A 15,334-nucleotide genomic window follows, 5' to 3' on the forward strand; every position below is an offset into this window, starting at 1 on the left:
ATACATGTAATGTTGAAGTAGTGAACACCAAGGTAATTCAGAATGTTTTCAATTAAACACTCGTTAAAGCTGTCTTTGTTGCAACATACTTTTAAAGTCTGGTTTGTCAGTGAACCACTCTGTTAAGTTTGTGATATCTGTTATGCTAAGATTTTATATATGCATCATTAGCTGATTAAAAATATTAATGAAGACTAACATTTAAAAGAAAAATCAAATTAATTCCAATTTCAAATGTCAGGAACCTATGGTGCTTTAATTTTCCATATACAATATGTCCCTCTTTTTTAACATCTGTCCCAACTTTAAAGCTTCCTGTGTGAAATCAAATTGTTCAGTATTACTTGAATCCTTATTTCAGAGCTCCTGTTAAACAACCTTTGTTTTGACGTTTTCAAGGTTTTTTGGGCTGGTAGTCTTACTACACCCCACAGTCCTATACACATAACTGTAGATGCATGAAAGTTCTACATCCTCGATCTATGACACTGAACTGCATGCAAACTGAATGGATGATTGGACTGTTAAACATCTGTCAAGTGCTCATTACAATCAGTGAATGAATGCAAAGCCTCCATTAATTTACTGTGACTGTGTAGGACATTATTAAAAGCAATTAATCTCGTTATTTTTCACCTCCTCTTACAAATGTGTAACAACACAAATTAAACAATTACACCTCATATGATCGGTACTGTTATTTTGCTTTCAAAGCACAGACAAATCAGTTTCATAACTAGTTTTATAATGGGGTAAAAGGGGCAATAATGTGAGCCTGTGTGTGTTTTTTTGTATTTTTTTCTTTTTCAGAATGGACTTCTGCTGGTTTTCTTTTTGACATGTGATGATGCGGTACTGTAGCATCACCATTGCTAGCCACTTTTATATGTCATTTTTACTCATTTTTTTCTCATATATTATTGTGCCTTTCAAAGTAAGTCTTCTACTTGCAGTAATGCATGAGCACAGTATCGACTGTCTCGGAACTATTAATACTGCAAAAAGATGGTACTATAACATTTTCTAATTGCCTTCATGATTCTGAACACTCCAGTCATGGTATTTCTTAATATCTGTTTGATTAAACTGGAATTGCTTAACTCCTTCAATCTGTCGCCATAGCTCATACATTGCAGTTATGGTATCAGATTAGTTGTACCTCTCTGAACTTTCTCTAGCATTGCTTTGTCTTTTTTATAACATGGAGACCAAAACTGTACACAGTAATTGACATGAGATCTCACTAGGAAATTACAGATCTTAAGAAAACTTAGATTGTGTGGTGGAGTGACATCTAGCCTATAAGCCGATAAATATTTTGTATGTCTTTGTTTGTAAACTAGACAAAAAAATGAATATTAGTGATTCAGGAGGCATGTTTTATTTAATTGACGAGAACAGCGATGCTTTGATGTTTACTAAACCAAACCCTCAATCTTTTGGACTTGACTCAGGATGTGAAATCAATGGTCTGGCCTGGTGGAACATGTATCAAGCCAGCTTGGCAAAGGTTACTGAGTTCGAACTTAGAGCCTATAACCCATCCCCTGCAGAATATTCACACTGTATTCTGATTCTTTAAAATTTGTGAGAATATAATTAATAGTACATAATTAAATGTGTAACTTAACTCCTGTCTATTTACTTGAGCTTACAGATGTAGAAGGGAAGGGGGGAAGATGTGCTAAAGTACCTGAACACAAGGTAGTAAGTGTATGGCTAATATCGTATTAGCGTTTTTAATTTTTTGTACTGTCTCTAGGTGTAGATAATGAAAAGTTCAATACAACTCCTAGGTCCTTCTCTTAAAGGCTACATCCGGGTTTTAAACCTCCAGTTGTATATTCTAACGTTTTACTTATTGATTTAATACTTTACATTTATTTATAATACTTTGCAGTTATTGTCTATGTTGAACTATACCAACCCTTCTAGTCATACGATACAAGGTGAGCTTCAAAAAAAACAAAATTGTTCAAAAAATGCTGTTCAATAGTGTGCTCTTTCCATTGTAGTCCAAATTCAATCCACATTTTATTATTGACATTAGATATTCCCATCTCTTCATATAGGTACACTGCATTTGCCCTACTAGATGCACAAGAGAGATTTACAAAATGATATTTATTCATGGTCAAATAAACTATAATAAATGAGTTAAACAGAATGTTTCAGAATTCTAACATAAACTATTTTTGTTGAGGAGAAAAATTAAATGGTAATGAAAACGAATTTGCTTGTGATATTTCACTATCTGCAACCATATCCAGTCTGGAAAGAAACAAATTTACATATTTGAAATGGAGATTTTTCAGTTATTTTCAGAGAACATTGTTATTCCTGTGATGCAGTTTGATATTACTCAAGTTTATTCCATGTTTTCTTTTCTATCCAGAAATTTAAATAATCAAGACATCTCTGTGGTCTGTGTTTTTGGTGTCTCAGGTTTCCCTTCGCAAGCAATACCCTATTAATAAGCTAATCGGTGACTTTAAATTAAGAGCGTAACATAATTTAACTACAACACAAAGTCATTTTCGACAAATTATCAGCTAACTCCTTCTAAGTATGCAATTTCCTCCTAGGTCTGCGCCTACCCTGCATGTTCAACCTGCTGCCTTCTAATCCACTTCATCTACTAATAGTAGCTAATTTATTAGTGTGCTGTGAATATGATGTTTTCCCCAAAAAGCCTTAAAATTTTTCTCATCAATGAAAATTATTTCTTCCAATACAAAAATAAAATAAGTATATCATCCATCCATCCATTCATTATTCAACCCGCTATATCCTAACTACAGGGTCACAGGGGTCTGCTGGAGCCAATCCCAGCCAACACAAGGCACAAGGCAGGAAACAAACCCCAGGCAGGGTGCCAGCCCACCGCAGGGTGCGCGCACACACACACACACACGTACACACACACTAGGGACAATTTAGAATCGCCAATGCACCTGCATGTCTTTGGACTGTGGGAGGAAACCACAGGGCAGACACGGGGAGAACGTGCAAACTCCACGCACGGAGGACCCGGGAAGCGAACCCGGGTCTCCTATCTGCGCGGCAGCAGCGCTACCCACTGCGCCACCATGCCGCCCTAAGTATATCATAATATCCATTAATCTGAATAAAATGACATTTAAGACAGTTTATCAAAATGCCTGTGCCTATGCTTCAGAGGTTGCTATTTTTTGCCTGAACAATCACTGTCTTCATCTTTTGGCAGAGACATAAAGAATGACAACTTTGTCCCCTTAAATAAAGGCTCAGTAAAGTGACGATGTACTACTGGAGTGAAATGAGTTAAGGGTGTTATATGCATTATGTTTATGTCTGGTTTGCGATTGTTTTAATGTAAAAATGGACAAAAACCATTCATCCTTTTAGTAATAAAAACAAGTTCTTTCTTCTTTTCCTTTCATATTTTTTAGTCCAATCATGTGGCATGGAGAGAGAAATTAGCTAAATTATCTGCGTTAGAAATAATAAATATGTGCTTATACACAAGATTTTTTATCATTATTCCATTTAGATAAGCCATAGTACTAACCCACCCTGTTTCTCCAGTATGTTTAATAAAAGTTTTGGGGATTTTGAATCCCATGTCTTGGCTTTGTTTCGTCATATGTACTACAAATACCTTTGGGTCCTGGGTCTCATAAGTAAAGAATAAATTTTACTATATCTGTAAGCTTTTTGTAAATTTCTAATCACTCATATTTATTCTGTATTTTACCCACCTATACCCTTCTGAGCTACTAAAGTACCTAGAGAAAAGTGTAGAAAAATAAACAACACATATGCTTTTAATGTAGTCATATGACTGTTGCTATATAAAGACCCTTTCTGATATCACTGAATGTAGCAGGGAAGAGGAAAAAAATTGAGCATACACACTAGGAGATAAAGTAAAATAAATCCTCATCAATCATAACCACAGTCTGTGCCCCTGCCCAACTATACAATGAACAATAATGTACTTTTAACGTTTTACTTTGATTAAATTAACTTGTTGCACCCAAGATCAGATGTTAGACATTGGTTTCTTATTGAGATAACAGAAAAAAGTAAAAAGAAAGTAAGTTTATCTGCTTGTTGTAAATTAATGAGTTGCTGTTTCAGATAAAATGACTTTTTAAAAATTTTAGTTTATATCCTTACATAATCAGTTGTAAAAAATAAACACTATATTACCTTCTAAAGAGTGAATACTTTTCTGCCTGGACATATCATAGACATTACTGAACTCATCTCCAAGGTCTGGATCTGCTCCAGCTGCTAATAGTTCTTTCACCACTCTAAAAAAAATGAAATAAAAAGCAGCCTTAGGCAATCGAACTAAACTTTTATTACAAATATGAAAATAGACAAAATTTAGTAGTTTCCTTGAGGATCTCACTAATTCGTAAAGATACAGGACACATTGAAGAGCATATTGACTAACTGCATTATACAGTTAGGTCCATAAATATTTGGACAGAGAACTTTTTTCTAATTTTGGTTCTGTACATTACCACAATGAATTTTAAATGAAACAACTCAGAAGCAGTTGAAGTGCAGACTTTCAGCTTTAATTCAATGGGGTGAACAAAACGATTGCATTAAAATGTGAGGCAACTAAAGCACATTTTTTAACACAATCCCTTCATTTCAGGGGCTCAAAAGTAATTGGACAAATTAAATAACTGGAAATAAAATGTTCATTTCTAATACTTGGTTGAAAACCCTTTGCTGGCAATGACAGCCTCAAGTCTTGAACTCATGGACATCACCAGATGCTGGGTTTCCTCCTTTTTAATGCTCTGCCAGGCCTTTACTGCAGCGGCTTTCAGTTGCTGTTTGTTTATGGGCCTTTCTGTCTGAAGTTTAGTTTTCAACAAGTGAAATGCATGCTCAATTGGGTTACGATCAGGTGACTGACTTGGCCATTCAAGAATGTTCCACTTCTTTGCTTTAATAAACTCCTGGGTTGCTTTGGCTGTATGTCCATCTGTATCATGAAACGCCACCCAATCAATTTGACTGCATTTAGCTGGATTTGAGCAAACAGTATGTCTCTGAACACCTCAGAATTCATTCGGCTGCTTCTGTCCTGTGTCACATCATCAATAAACACTAGTGTCCCAGTGCCACTGGCAGCCATGCACTCCCAAGCCATCACACTGCCTCCACTGTGTTTTACAGATGATGTGGTATGCTTTGGATAATGAGCTGTTCCATGCCTTCTCCATACTTTTTTCTTGCCATCATTCTGGCAGAAGTTGATCTTGGTTTCATCTGTCCAAAGGATGTTTTTCTGGAAGTATGCTGGCTTTTTTAGATGTTCTTTAGCAAAGTCCAATCTAGCCTTTCTATTCTTGAGACTTATGAGTGGCTTGCACCTTGCAGTGCACCCTCTGTATTTACTTTCATGCAGTCTTCTCTTTAAGGTAGACTTGGATATCGATATGCCTACCCCCTGGAGAGTGTTGATCACTTGGATGGCTGTTGTGAAGGGGTTTCTCTTCACCATGGAAATGATTCTGCGATCATCCACCACTGTTGTCTTCTGTGGACGTCCAGGTCTTTTTGCGTTGCTGAGTTCACCAGTGCTTGCTTTCTTTCTCAGGATTTACCAAACTGTAGATTTTGCCATTTGTAATATTGTAGCAATTTCTCGGATGGGTTTTTTCTGTTTTCGCAGATTAAGGATGGCTTCTTTCACCTGCATGGAGAGCTCCTTTGACCACTGTAGCAGTATAGGCCCCTATCGACCTCTTGAACCCTCAGGTACCACGCCAAACACCAGGTAAAAGTACAATTAATAATAATAACGTGTGCAAAGCACCCTCCTCTCTACACTACTCATATAACTCAATAATCAATAAACAATCACCAATCCTCCTCTCCCAGACACTTAGCCACCCTTTCTCCCAGCTCAGCTCACTCGTCTGGGGTTTCCCAGAGTCCTTTATAGTCCCTGACCCGGAAGTGGTTCCAGCCCTGCAGTCCATGAGTCCTCATCACTTCCGGGTCAGATTAAAAGTCCTTTTCTTCAACCCAGAAGCACGTCGTTCCTTCCGGTCATGTGATCTGGACGCACTTCCGGGTTATAGAGCACGTAGCACTCTGCAAGCCTCCCTACAGCGGTTCCTGGTGGTCCCCATGGTATCCAGCAGGGTTGTTTATAAAAACTACAATGTCCATAAGGCCCTGCTGGAATTCGGGGAACTTCCATGCTGCTGGGAGGGCTCCATCTGGTGGCCTGGAGGTGTGGGCCGGAATATTTGGTCGGCCATCCCTTACACCGCATGTTGTCTGTTCACAGCAAAATCTTCTACATGCAATCACCACACCTCAAATCAACTCAAGGCCTTTTATCTGCTTAAATGATAATGACATAACGACGGACTTGCCCACACCTGCCCATGAAATAGCCTTTGAGTCAATTGTCCAATTACTTTTGAGCCCCTGAAATGAAGGGATTGTGTTAAAAAAAATGCTTTAGTTGCCTCACATTTTTATGCAATCGTTTTGTTCACCCCACTGAATTAAAGCTGAAAGTCTGCACTTCAACTGTATCTGAGTTGTTTCATTTAAAATTCATTGTGATAATGTACAGAACCAAAATTAGAAAAAAGTTGTCTCTGTCTAAATATTTATGGGCCTAACTGTATTTAATGGCAACAAGATTCACTGCTATGTAGCAGTAGACAGGAATATCCAAGTTTATCACTGGATTCATGCTACAAGTCATACAGTATAATACATGTATGTACATATCAGGCATCACATACCACAACAACAAACTGTTGGTCCCAGAAATCCAGAAAATTATATCGTCTTTTTTGGATTTGGAAATAAAATGGCAATACATATTTAACGTAATGTGGGGATGAGTTCAGCATGTTTTAAAAATTAGATGGTTGATGCTGTTTAAAACAGAACTAGCATTGCATTGGAGTAGGAGATTACATCAAATTACATGGCAAACACAAAAAAATGGGTGTCCTACATTTTATAGTCAAATTGTCCAAACTTTAATTACTAACCACAATGTGCACCAAAAATGCCTTCTTGAATCGTTTTCTCTGTCATCGAATAGATCTATAACATAAAAGCACTTATAAGCCTGTTTCACACAGAAACTAGGCTAAGCCATGAATTTACTTGAAATTGCTTATTAAGTCATTTCAGGGTGACATGGAAACTTCCAGGATTAAGATTGTTCACAGATCTGGTAAAAGTACTGTCTACATGAAGAAAGGTTGGCAAGGACCAATGGACACATTTGAGACATAGACAATACAATGAATTAAAAAGAAATCCAAATGCAGAGCAACAAGGATCCAGATTCATATGCTCTGTACCATTCCCAAATACAGGTAAAATTCCATTACAACGAACTTCCAGGGACCTAAAAAATATTTTGTTGTAATGAAAATTTTGTTGAAATGAGATTCTGTATTTCTAGCTATAGTGCTTTCTTTAACTTGCATCCAGGCGTCTGCAATCAATTCAATAGCTTATTTTGCGTTAATTTTACTCTTCTCCTGTGTACAAGTTATGCTGACGAGAATTTTTCTCAGCATTTCCTTGCGATAATACACTTTTCAGGGTGCGAATGATGCCCAAATCCAATGACTGAAGCACTGCTGTGCAATTGGGTGGGAGGAATTCAACGCGAACATTATCTAAATGTGGAAGCATGTTGTGGGCAGCACAGTTATCAATCAGAAGCTCAATCATCCTTTTCTTCTTCCTCATATTGTGAGGTTTCTGAACTCTTTTGGGATCCCCCCAATCCCCCCATTCAATGGGAACGTCACACTGAAGTGTGTCCCGAAGCGTGATTGCCACGTCTGTGGAAAATTGTTTGTCCGTTGCCAGAGCAAGGCAACAGCAAGGTCACAGCGCTGCAGTGAGGCGCCGCAGAAGCGAATCCTAAAAGATCGGGGTTGCGCTATAAGTCCCTGTCTTGCACCCCAAAACATGAGGCTGAGTCTCAGAACTTTAGCAAAACCAGCTTTATTCAGCTTGAAACAGAAACAGCATGGTTATTTATTGTAGCGGTATCTGCCACTCTCCTATAAACAGACACAACAGTCAGGCAGGGTCGTGACCAGGTTAGTGGCCAAGTAATCCTGTTCACTGCATTAACAATATTCCTTGCATCACCCATCGAGTTTGCTTTGGCAGAGAGACGCAGCAGAGCTCTGAGCCTGCTGTTGCCCTGGCAACATATAAACAGCCTTCTACAGAGACGGTGATCGCACTTCGGTATGCTCTTCGGCGTGTTGTCCAGTTGTGGGAGGTCCCAAGAGAGTTTACAAACCTCACATTTCTTGAATAAATGCCGCATTAATAGGAATGTTTCTTGAATGAGCTGAACCATATAAAATTGCTTTTTCGACGTCTTCAAATGCAGCAGTTCACATACATTTGCAACCCGAGATTTTTCTTCTTTTTTTGCTCAGTCTTTCAAGAAAGTTGACAGCATCAATGGCGAAATTCTGAATTCACTGGTAACGTCTTTTTTCTTTCTGCCGCAATTGAGAGCTGCAAAAATGTAAAGTTTTTTTTCTAATATGAACTGTTATCATTTTTTCGTGTGTGCCATTTTTCTAGGAGGGTGACAATGAGTTAAATTCCAATGGATGTTTTTCAAATGTTGACAAGCAATAAGCAAAAGGTATCACTAAAAACCACAGAAAATGAAAACAGCAAAAAAACAGTATGAGCAAAGTTCAAAGAAAGAATTTTTTTTTTTTTTGCAATGTTTCTGTTTGGGGATCGTTGTGCACAACTGAGCTGTGACCACAGAAAAAACTGCTCTGTGGATGATTCATTCAGGTATTTCAAGGTCTTTTGGGCACTTTGTTGTAATGCAAGTATCTGCTGAATGTACTTCGTAGTAAGAAGATTTCTATAGACTCGTGTCATATGGGGAAACTGTCGGGACCATAAAAATACTTCGTTGTAATGAAAATTTTGTTGTAAAGATATTCGTTGTAACGGAATTTTACCTGTATTGCAATATATACTGTATATTGTCATGTGTGTGCGTTTGGGGATCAACTTAAGGGCTTGGTTAATTATATCACTCTCCAGGAACACATGAGGGCGCTAAGCAATAATGATTTCTCTTCTCCTTTCCCCAGAAAGAAAAGATTGACTTGCCTCCAACCATGATGTCACTTCCAGGGTTACACCACCTGGACCCACCTCTTCCTCCCAGAAACACTCAAATCCAGAAACATAGCCATCTTGTGAAGACTCCCATGAACTTCTCAAGAAGTCTCAACAAATGCACTTTTTCAATATACGGGGTTCACCTTTTGAGGTGCCCCAGACCCTTTATAATTGCCTGTCTTGTCTTTACAGTGGCATTGTCAGCAGGATCAATCAGAAAAATGACGGAACCCCAGGACATCATAGACTTGCTTCATAGGATGGCTGTGGAAATTTAGGTGCTAGAAGTCCAGATGGGGAAACAACAAACCCAACTCTCCGAGACAGCGTTATGTAGCCAAACACAGGTCGCTCTCCAGAAAGACCTACAGATAGGTCCATCACAGGTAGTAAATCTGGATGGGGATATTGAAATATACTTTCTAGTTTTCTAGAGAACCACCACCCATCATCACTGGAATCATGCCGAGTGCATACATATACCGGCACCATTACTTGACTGCCAGCAGAGCAGGCTTACTACGACCTTGAGGAGACCGATGTAGGTGACTATGATCAGTTAAAATCAGAGGTGCTGGGATGGGATCACTCCTGACCAGCAGGCGAGAGCTTGCTATGAGTGGACCATCGACCCTGATATCCCAGCCAGGTCCCCAGGTTACGAGATCTGGAGATGAGTGGGCCGATGGCTGAAACTGTAAACCAACTCTTCCAAACAAATTGTGGAGTCTGTTGATTGTGATTTTTTGGTACAAGCCCTTCCACAACATCTAGCCTGTCCGGCCTGGAGGCAAGAATATAACAGCATGGACAGCCTGATTGCAGCCATCAAACATCACCACGTCACCTTCCAAGTAGAGAGGGCCAGTAGACATCTACAAGCCTCATCAGGGACATTTCGGTCCTTTGGAACCCGCTTGATGCAATATTGAACCTATGGTGTGACAGGAGAGATCCTCAACATCACCCTGCTGCTACAAGTGTGGGGAACTTAGCCATACCATCCTTAACTATCCCCGCTTCGGTGAGTCTCTAAACTGCAGCTGGGCGAAAGGAAAGAGGTATTGGTTTTTTGCTGATTCATTGTCTCTACCTCAAGATGAGGTAGTTGTGGTTAATGGTCATAAGGTGTCAGCTTTGATTCATTCTGGAAGGAACATTTCCATTGTCACTTGCTGTTATATACTTTCCGAACAATGGGAAAGCAGGATGAGTAGTCTAACCAGTATTCACTGGGAAACTCGTTGGTATAGGTCTGCCTGGTTAATTATTATAAAGCTTACACAGAAAATTCAGGTGGCTATGCACCTTATCCAGTAATCCTTGGGCGGGACTGGTCGAATTGTATAAGGAAAAGTATGTAATCCACCTCTAGGCAGAAACCAGGACTAGTTACTGTTGGTGACAACTCGTCACAAGTTGTTCCCATGCCACGTATACAGCCAGGTGGTGACCAAATTTATAGCACTACTCAATGGGACGAGAGAAATATACAGTGGGTACGGAAAGTATTCAGACCCCCTTCAATTTTTCACTCTTTGTCATATTGCAGCCATTTGCTAAAATCATTTAAATTAATTTTTTTCCTCATTAATGTACACACAGCACCCCATATTGACAGACAAAAAAAAGAATTTTTGAAATTGTTGCAGATTTATTAAAAAAGAAACACTGAAATATCACATGGTCCTAAGTATTCAGACCCTTTGCTCAGTATTTAGTAGAAGCACCCTTTTGAGCTAATACAGCCATGAGTCTTCTTGGGAAAGATGCAACAAGTTTTTCACACCTGGATTTGGGGATCCTCTGCCATTCCTCCTTGCAGATCCTCTCCAGTTCTGTCAGGTTGGATGGTAAACGTTGGTGGACAGCCATTTTTAGGTCTCTCCAGAGATGCTCAATTGGGTTTAAGTCAGGGCTCTGGCTGGGCCATTCAAGAACAGTCACAGAGTTGTTGTGAAGCCACTCCTTCGTTATTTTAGCTGTGTGCTTAGGGTCATTGTCTTGTTGGAAGGTAAACCTTCGGCTCAGTCTGAGGTCCTTAGCACTCTGGAGAAGGTTTTTGTCCAGGATATCCCTGTACTTGGCCGCATTCATCTTTCCCTCGATTGCAACCAGTCATCCTGTCCCTGCAGCTGAAAAACACCCCCACAGCATGATGCTGCCACCGCCATGCTTCACTGTGGGGACTGTATTGGACAAGTGATGAACAGTGCCTGGTTGTCTCCACACATACCGCTTAGAATTAAGGCCAAAAAGTTCTATCTTGGTCTCATCAGACCAGAGAATCTTATTTCTCACCATCTCAGAGTCCTTCAGGTGTCTTTTAGCAAACTCCATGCGGGCTGTCATGTGTCTTGCACTGAGGAGAGGCTTCCGACAGGCCACTCTGCCATAAAGCCCTGACTGGTGGAGGGCTGCAGTGATGGTTGACTTTCTACAACTTTCTCCCATCTCCTGACTGCATCTCTGGAGTTCAGCCGAAGTGATCTTTGGGTTCTTCTTTACCTCTCTCACCAAGGCTCTTCTCCCCCGGTAGCTCAGCTTGGCCGGACGGCCAGCTCTAGGAAGGGTTCTGGTCGTCCCAAACGTCTTCCATTTAAGGATTATGGAGGCCACTGTGCTCTTGGGAACCTTAAGTGCAGCAGACATTTTTTTGTAACCTTGGCCAGATCTGTGCCTTGCCACAATTCTGTCTGTGAGCTCTTCAGGCAGTTCCTTTGACCTCATGATTCTCATTTGCTCTGACATGCATTGTGAGCTGTAAGGTCTTATATAGACAGGTGTGTGGCTTTCCTAATCAAGTCCAATCAGTATAATCAAACACAGCTGGACTCAAATGAAGGTGATCTCAAGGATGATCAGAAGAAATGGAAAGCACCCGAGTTAAATATATGAATGTCACAGCAAAGGGTCTGAATACTTAGGACCATGTGATATTTCAGTTTTTCTTTTTCAATAAATCTGCAACAATTTCAAAAATTTTTTTTTTGTCTGTCAATATGGGGTGCTGTGTGTACATTAATGAGGAAAAAAATTAATTTAAATGATTTTAGCAAATGGCTGCAGTATGACAAAGAGTGAAAAATTGAAGGGGGTCTGAATACTGTCCGTACCCACTGTACCTACGTCACAGTCTGCTGATGTAAGTGAGGCAGAAGACATGATGGTTCAGGGCATAACTCCACCCATTGAGGTCACAACCGATCCTCTGAATTACATTTTCAGTTTAGACAAACCCTGAGCTTGTTTAAACGGGAACAATGGAATGATGATTCCTTAAAATTTGCTTTGAATGCCATTGTTCTGATTGATGGTGCTACAACTTTGTTTTGAAGAATGATTTGCTCTATTGGGTAGCCGAACATGAGTGTGAAGGAAGGTCAATGTTGTTAGTACCACGGACTTTCTGGTGCCAAATCTGAGAGCTAGCACACACCCACCTTATGGGTGCGCATTTAGGTGCAGGGAAGACACTTGAGAGAATAAAACTCCAATTTTATTGGCCAGGGATCAATGAGGAGATCCACCGCTTTTGTGCCTCCTGCCCAGAATGTCAGCTGCGGCAGATTCCTTGGAAGGACCGTGCTGCTCTTGTTCCTGTCCCACTCATTGACAATCCAGTTGAGTAATTAGGGGTGGATATTATAGGACCTCAGAAACCTTGGCCAGAGGTCAAAAATATATTTTAGTTATGGCAGATTATGCTATCTGATACCCAGAAGCCATCCCATTGAGAGTGGCTAATTCAAAAAAACAATGCACGGGAACTTGTCAGGGTCTTTGAGAGGGTCAGCATCCCTAAAGAAATCTTAACAGATCCAGGGATGCCATTTACCTCAGATATGTTCAGGGAGGTGTCCAAATTACTCTGTATTAAGCATGTGAAAACCTCTGTGCATCATCATCCCCAGACAGATGGTTTAGTGACGCGCTTTAATCAAATGCTCAAATAGATGCTCAGTAAAATGGTCAACAAGGATGGAAGGAATTGGGATCACTTACTTCCCCTCATCTTGTTTGTCTACTGGGAGGTGCCATAAGCCTTCACGGGTTTCTCCTCCTTTGATTTATTATATGGAAGACAACCCCAGTGTATTTGGACATCTTAAAAGAAGGTTGGGAAGAGGAGACCAATCCTTCTGTAAACATTCTGTAATATATCACACAGTTACATGATAGATTTGGTAAGATCAGGCCCATCTTAAAGGAAAACACTGAACATGCCCAATCAATGCAGGTTCGTTATTACGACCGGGGTATGACCCTCTGAGAGTTTCGACCAAAGGACTGTGTTATGGTTCTTATTCCCATGTCCCACTCTAAATTATTGGCTCAACAATAATTAAAAAAACAATTAGACAACCAGCCGAGTGAGTATATCATGTCAAACTCCTGATGCTGTGGAAGAAAAGGGATTCTGATCACTACTCCACTTCACCTCGCTCCTTCTTTGTCAGTTGTGTCCAATAATTTTAACTTATGTTCTGATTTAACACCTATACAAAGACGAGAGCTTGAAGAAGCTATCTCGTCCATTCCGGATGTTGTGAAGGAGAAACCTGGAAGAACCTCCTTGATTGTGCACATTGTTATAGAACTGGGTGTCATCGTCTGAGATACGCCCATATTGCCTCCCAGAGGCCAAACATGCTGTTGAAATAGAAATTAAACGCATGTTGGACTTGGAAGTAATAGAGGAAAGTTTCAGTCCTTGGTCCAGTCCCATTGCCTTAGTCTCTATGCCTGACAGAAGCTGGCACTTCTGCAATGATTTCCGCCGGCTTAATCAGGTATCTCAGTTTGATGCCTACCCGATGCCCCAAGTGGATGAACTCCTTGAGAGGCTCGGACAGGCAAAGTACTTGACCACTTTAGACATGACAAAAGGGTACTGGCATATTCCCTTAGTGAAATCTGCAAAGGAAAAGTCTGAGTTCAGTACCCCAAGGGGTCACTGGCAGTATACGGTCCTTCCATTCGGTTTGTACGGGCCACCCACAACTTTCCAGCATCTGATGGATAGATTGCGCTTGGGGATCAACTTAAAGGCTTGGTTAATTATATTACTCCCCCGGAAGATAAGAGTGTGCTAAGCAATAATGATTTCTCTTCTCCTTTCCCCTCTGCAGACAGAAAGATTGACGTGCCTCCGACCATACCTTCACTTCTGGGGTTTCCTCCTCTCAGAAACCATCAAAGCTGGAAATGTAGCCATCTTGTGCAGACTCTGTGAACGTCTGAAGTCGTCTCAAAAACTGTGCTTAATATGCTTTTTTTTTTTTTTGCTCCTTTTACACTTTTTCAATATAAGGGGTTCACCTTTTGAGGTGTCCCAGACCCCAGGCAGATGTGCTGTGAGGCGCCTATCACACCAGCTGTTGACCATCAGAATCTTGTCTTTTGATTAGGTTGTAACTTTGGGTTTGCCACATTGCTTCCTATCAGCATTTCTTCCAGTTTCCAGTTGCCTTTGGATTGTGTAGAATACCATATTCACTGACATTTGGATTTTTTCAATTTCTATACATGAAAGGCCTACACTTCCAAGACTAACAATGTTCTGCCTCATTTCATTTGTTAATTTCCATTTTCTTGCTATTATCACTGGAATATTGTCCAAGTAGCATTTTATAGGGTGTAGAAACACAGTCTGTTCCAACACTGCTTTAAGACAGACAGAGGGTTTTTAAGTAATCAAAAGAGGTTGGGACACCTCAGCAAATTGTTTGCTTTAATTGCTGAAGAACATCAGTAGGTTGTAACCTAATAGCTGTTCCCTAAAGAAGGCCCATTTGTAATATCCTGATATTTCCTTTTTTTGCAGTTTTTGGTAACCTAAACTTTAAACTTAAATCTCTGGCAGTTTAGGTCATTCATTAAGTTTGAGAAAAAAAAGTGGAAAAACTAAGGTGTTCTAAAACTTTTATCTGGTAGTGTACATACAATGCACATAACACACATTTCAGTCATAGATTTTATCTTTACAAATCCAGATGTACACTCTTCAATTAAAATTACAGCTACATCTAAAGCTTGTGCCATGTAAAACTAGAAATGCCTTTGTCTCATGCCTTTATCTTACACATGGTATAACTTCATATACTATATAGAGAGTGTACTGTATTTGCTTAGTGTTCACCTTTTTAAGATTTGAAGGATG

The 15,334-nt window shown here is 40.0% G+C and overlaps 1 protein-coding gene across 1 annotated transcript in view; it reads right to left on the reverse strand.

Moving 5' to 3' along the window:
• clpb (caseinolytic mitochondrial matrix peptidase chaperone subunit B) overlaps window positions 1-15,334 on the reverse strand; it is a 176,763-nt gene that overhangs the window by 116,810 nt on the left and 44,619 nt on the right. Inside the window, exon 4 of the mRNA XM_028799382.2 lies at window positions 4,195-4,298. Within this exon, the coding sequence (XP_028655215.1) occupies window positions 4,195-4,298 (104 nt within the window). The remainder of the gene's footprint in view (window positions 1-4,194; window positions 4,299-15,334) is intronic.

This window comes from Erpetoichthys calabaricus, chromosome 4 (genome assembly GCF_900747795.2).
Source record: "Erpetoichthys calabaricus chromosome 4, fErpCal1.3, whole genome shotgun sequence".
NCBI lineage: Eukaryota > Metazoa > Chordata > Cladistia > Polypteriformes > Polypteridae > Erpetoichthys > Erpetoichthys calabaricus.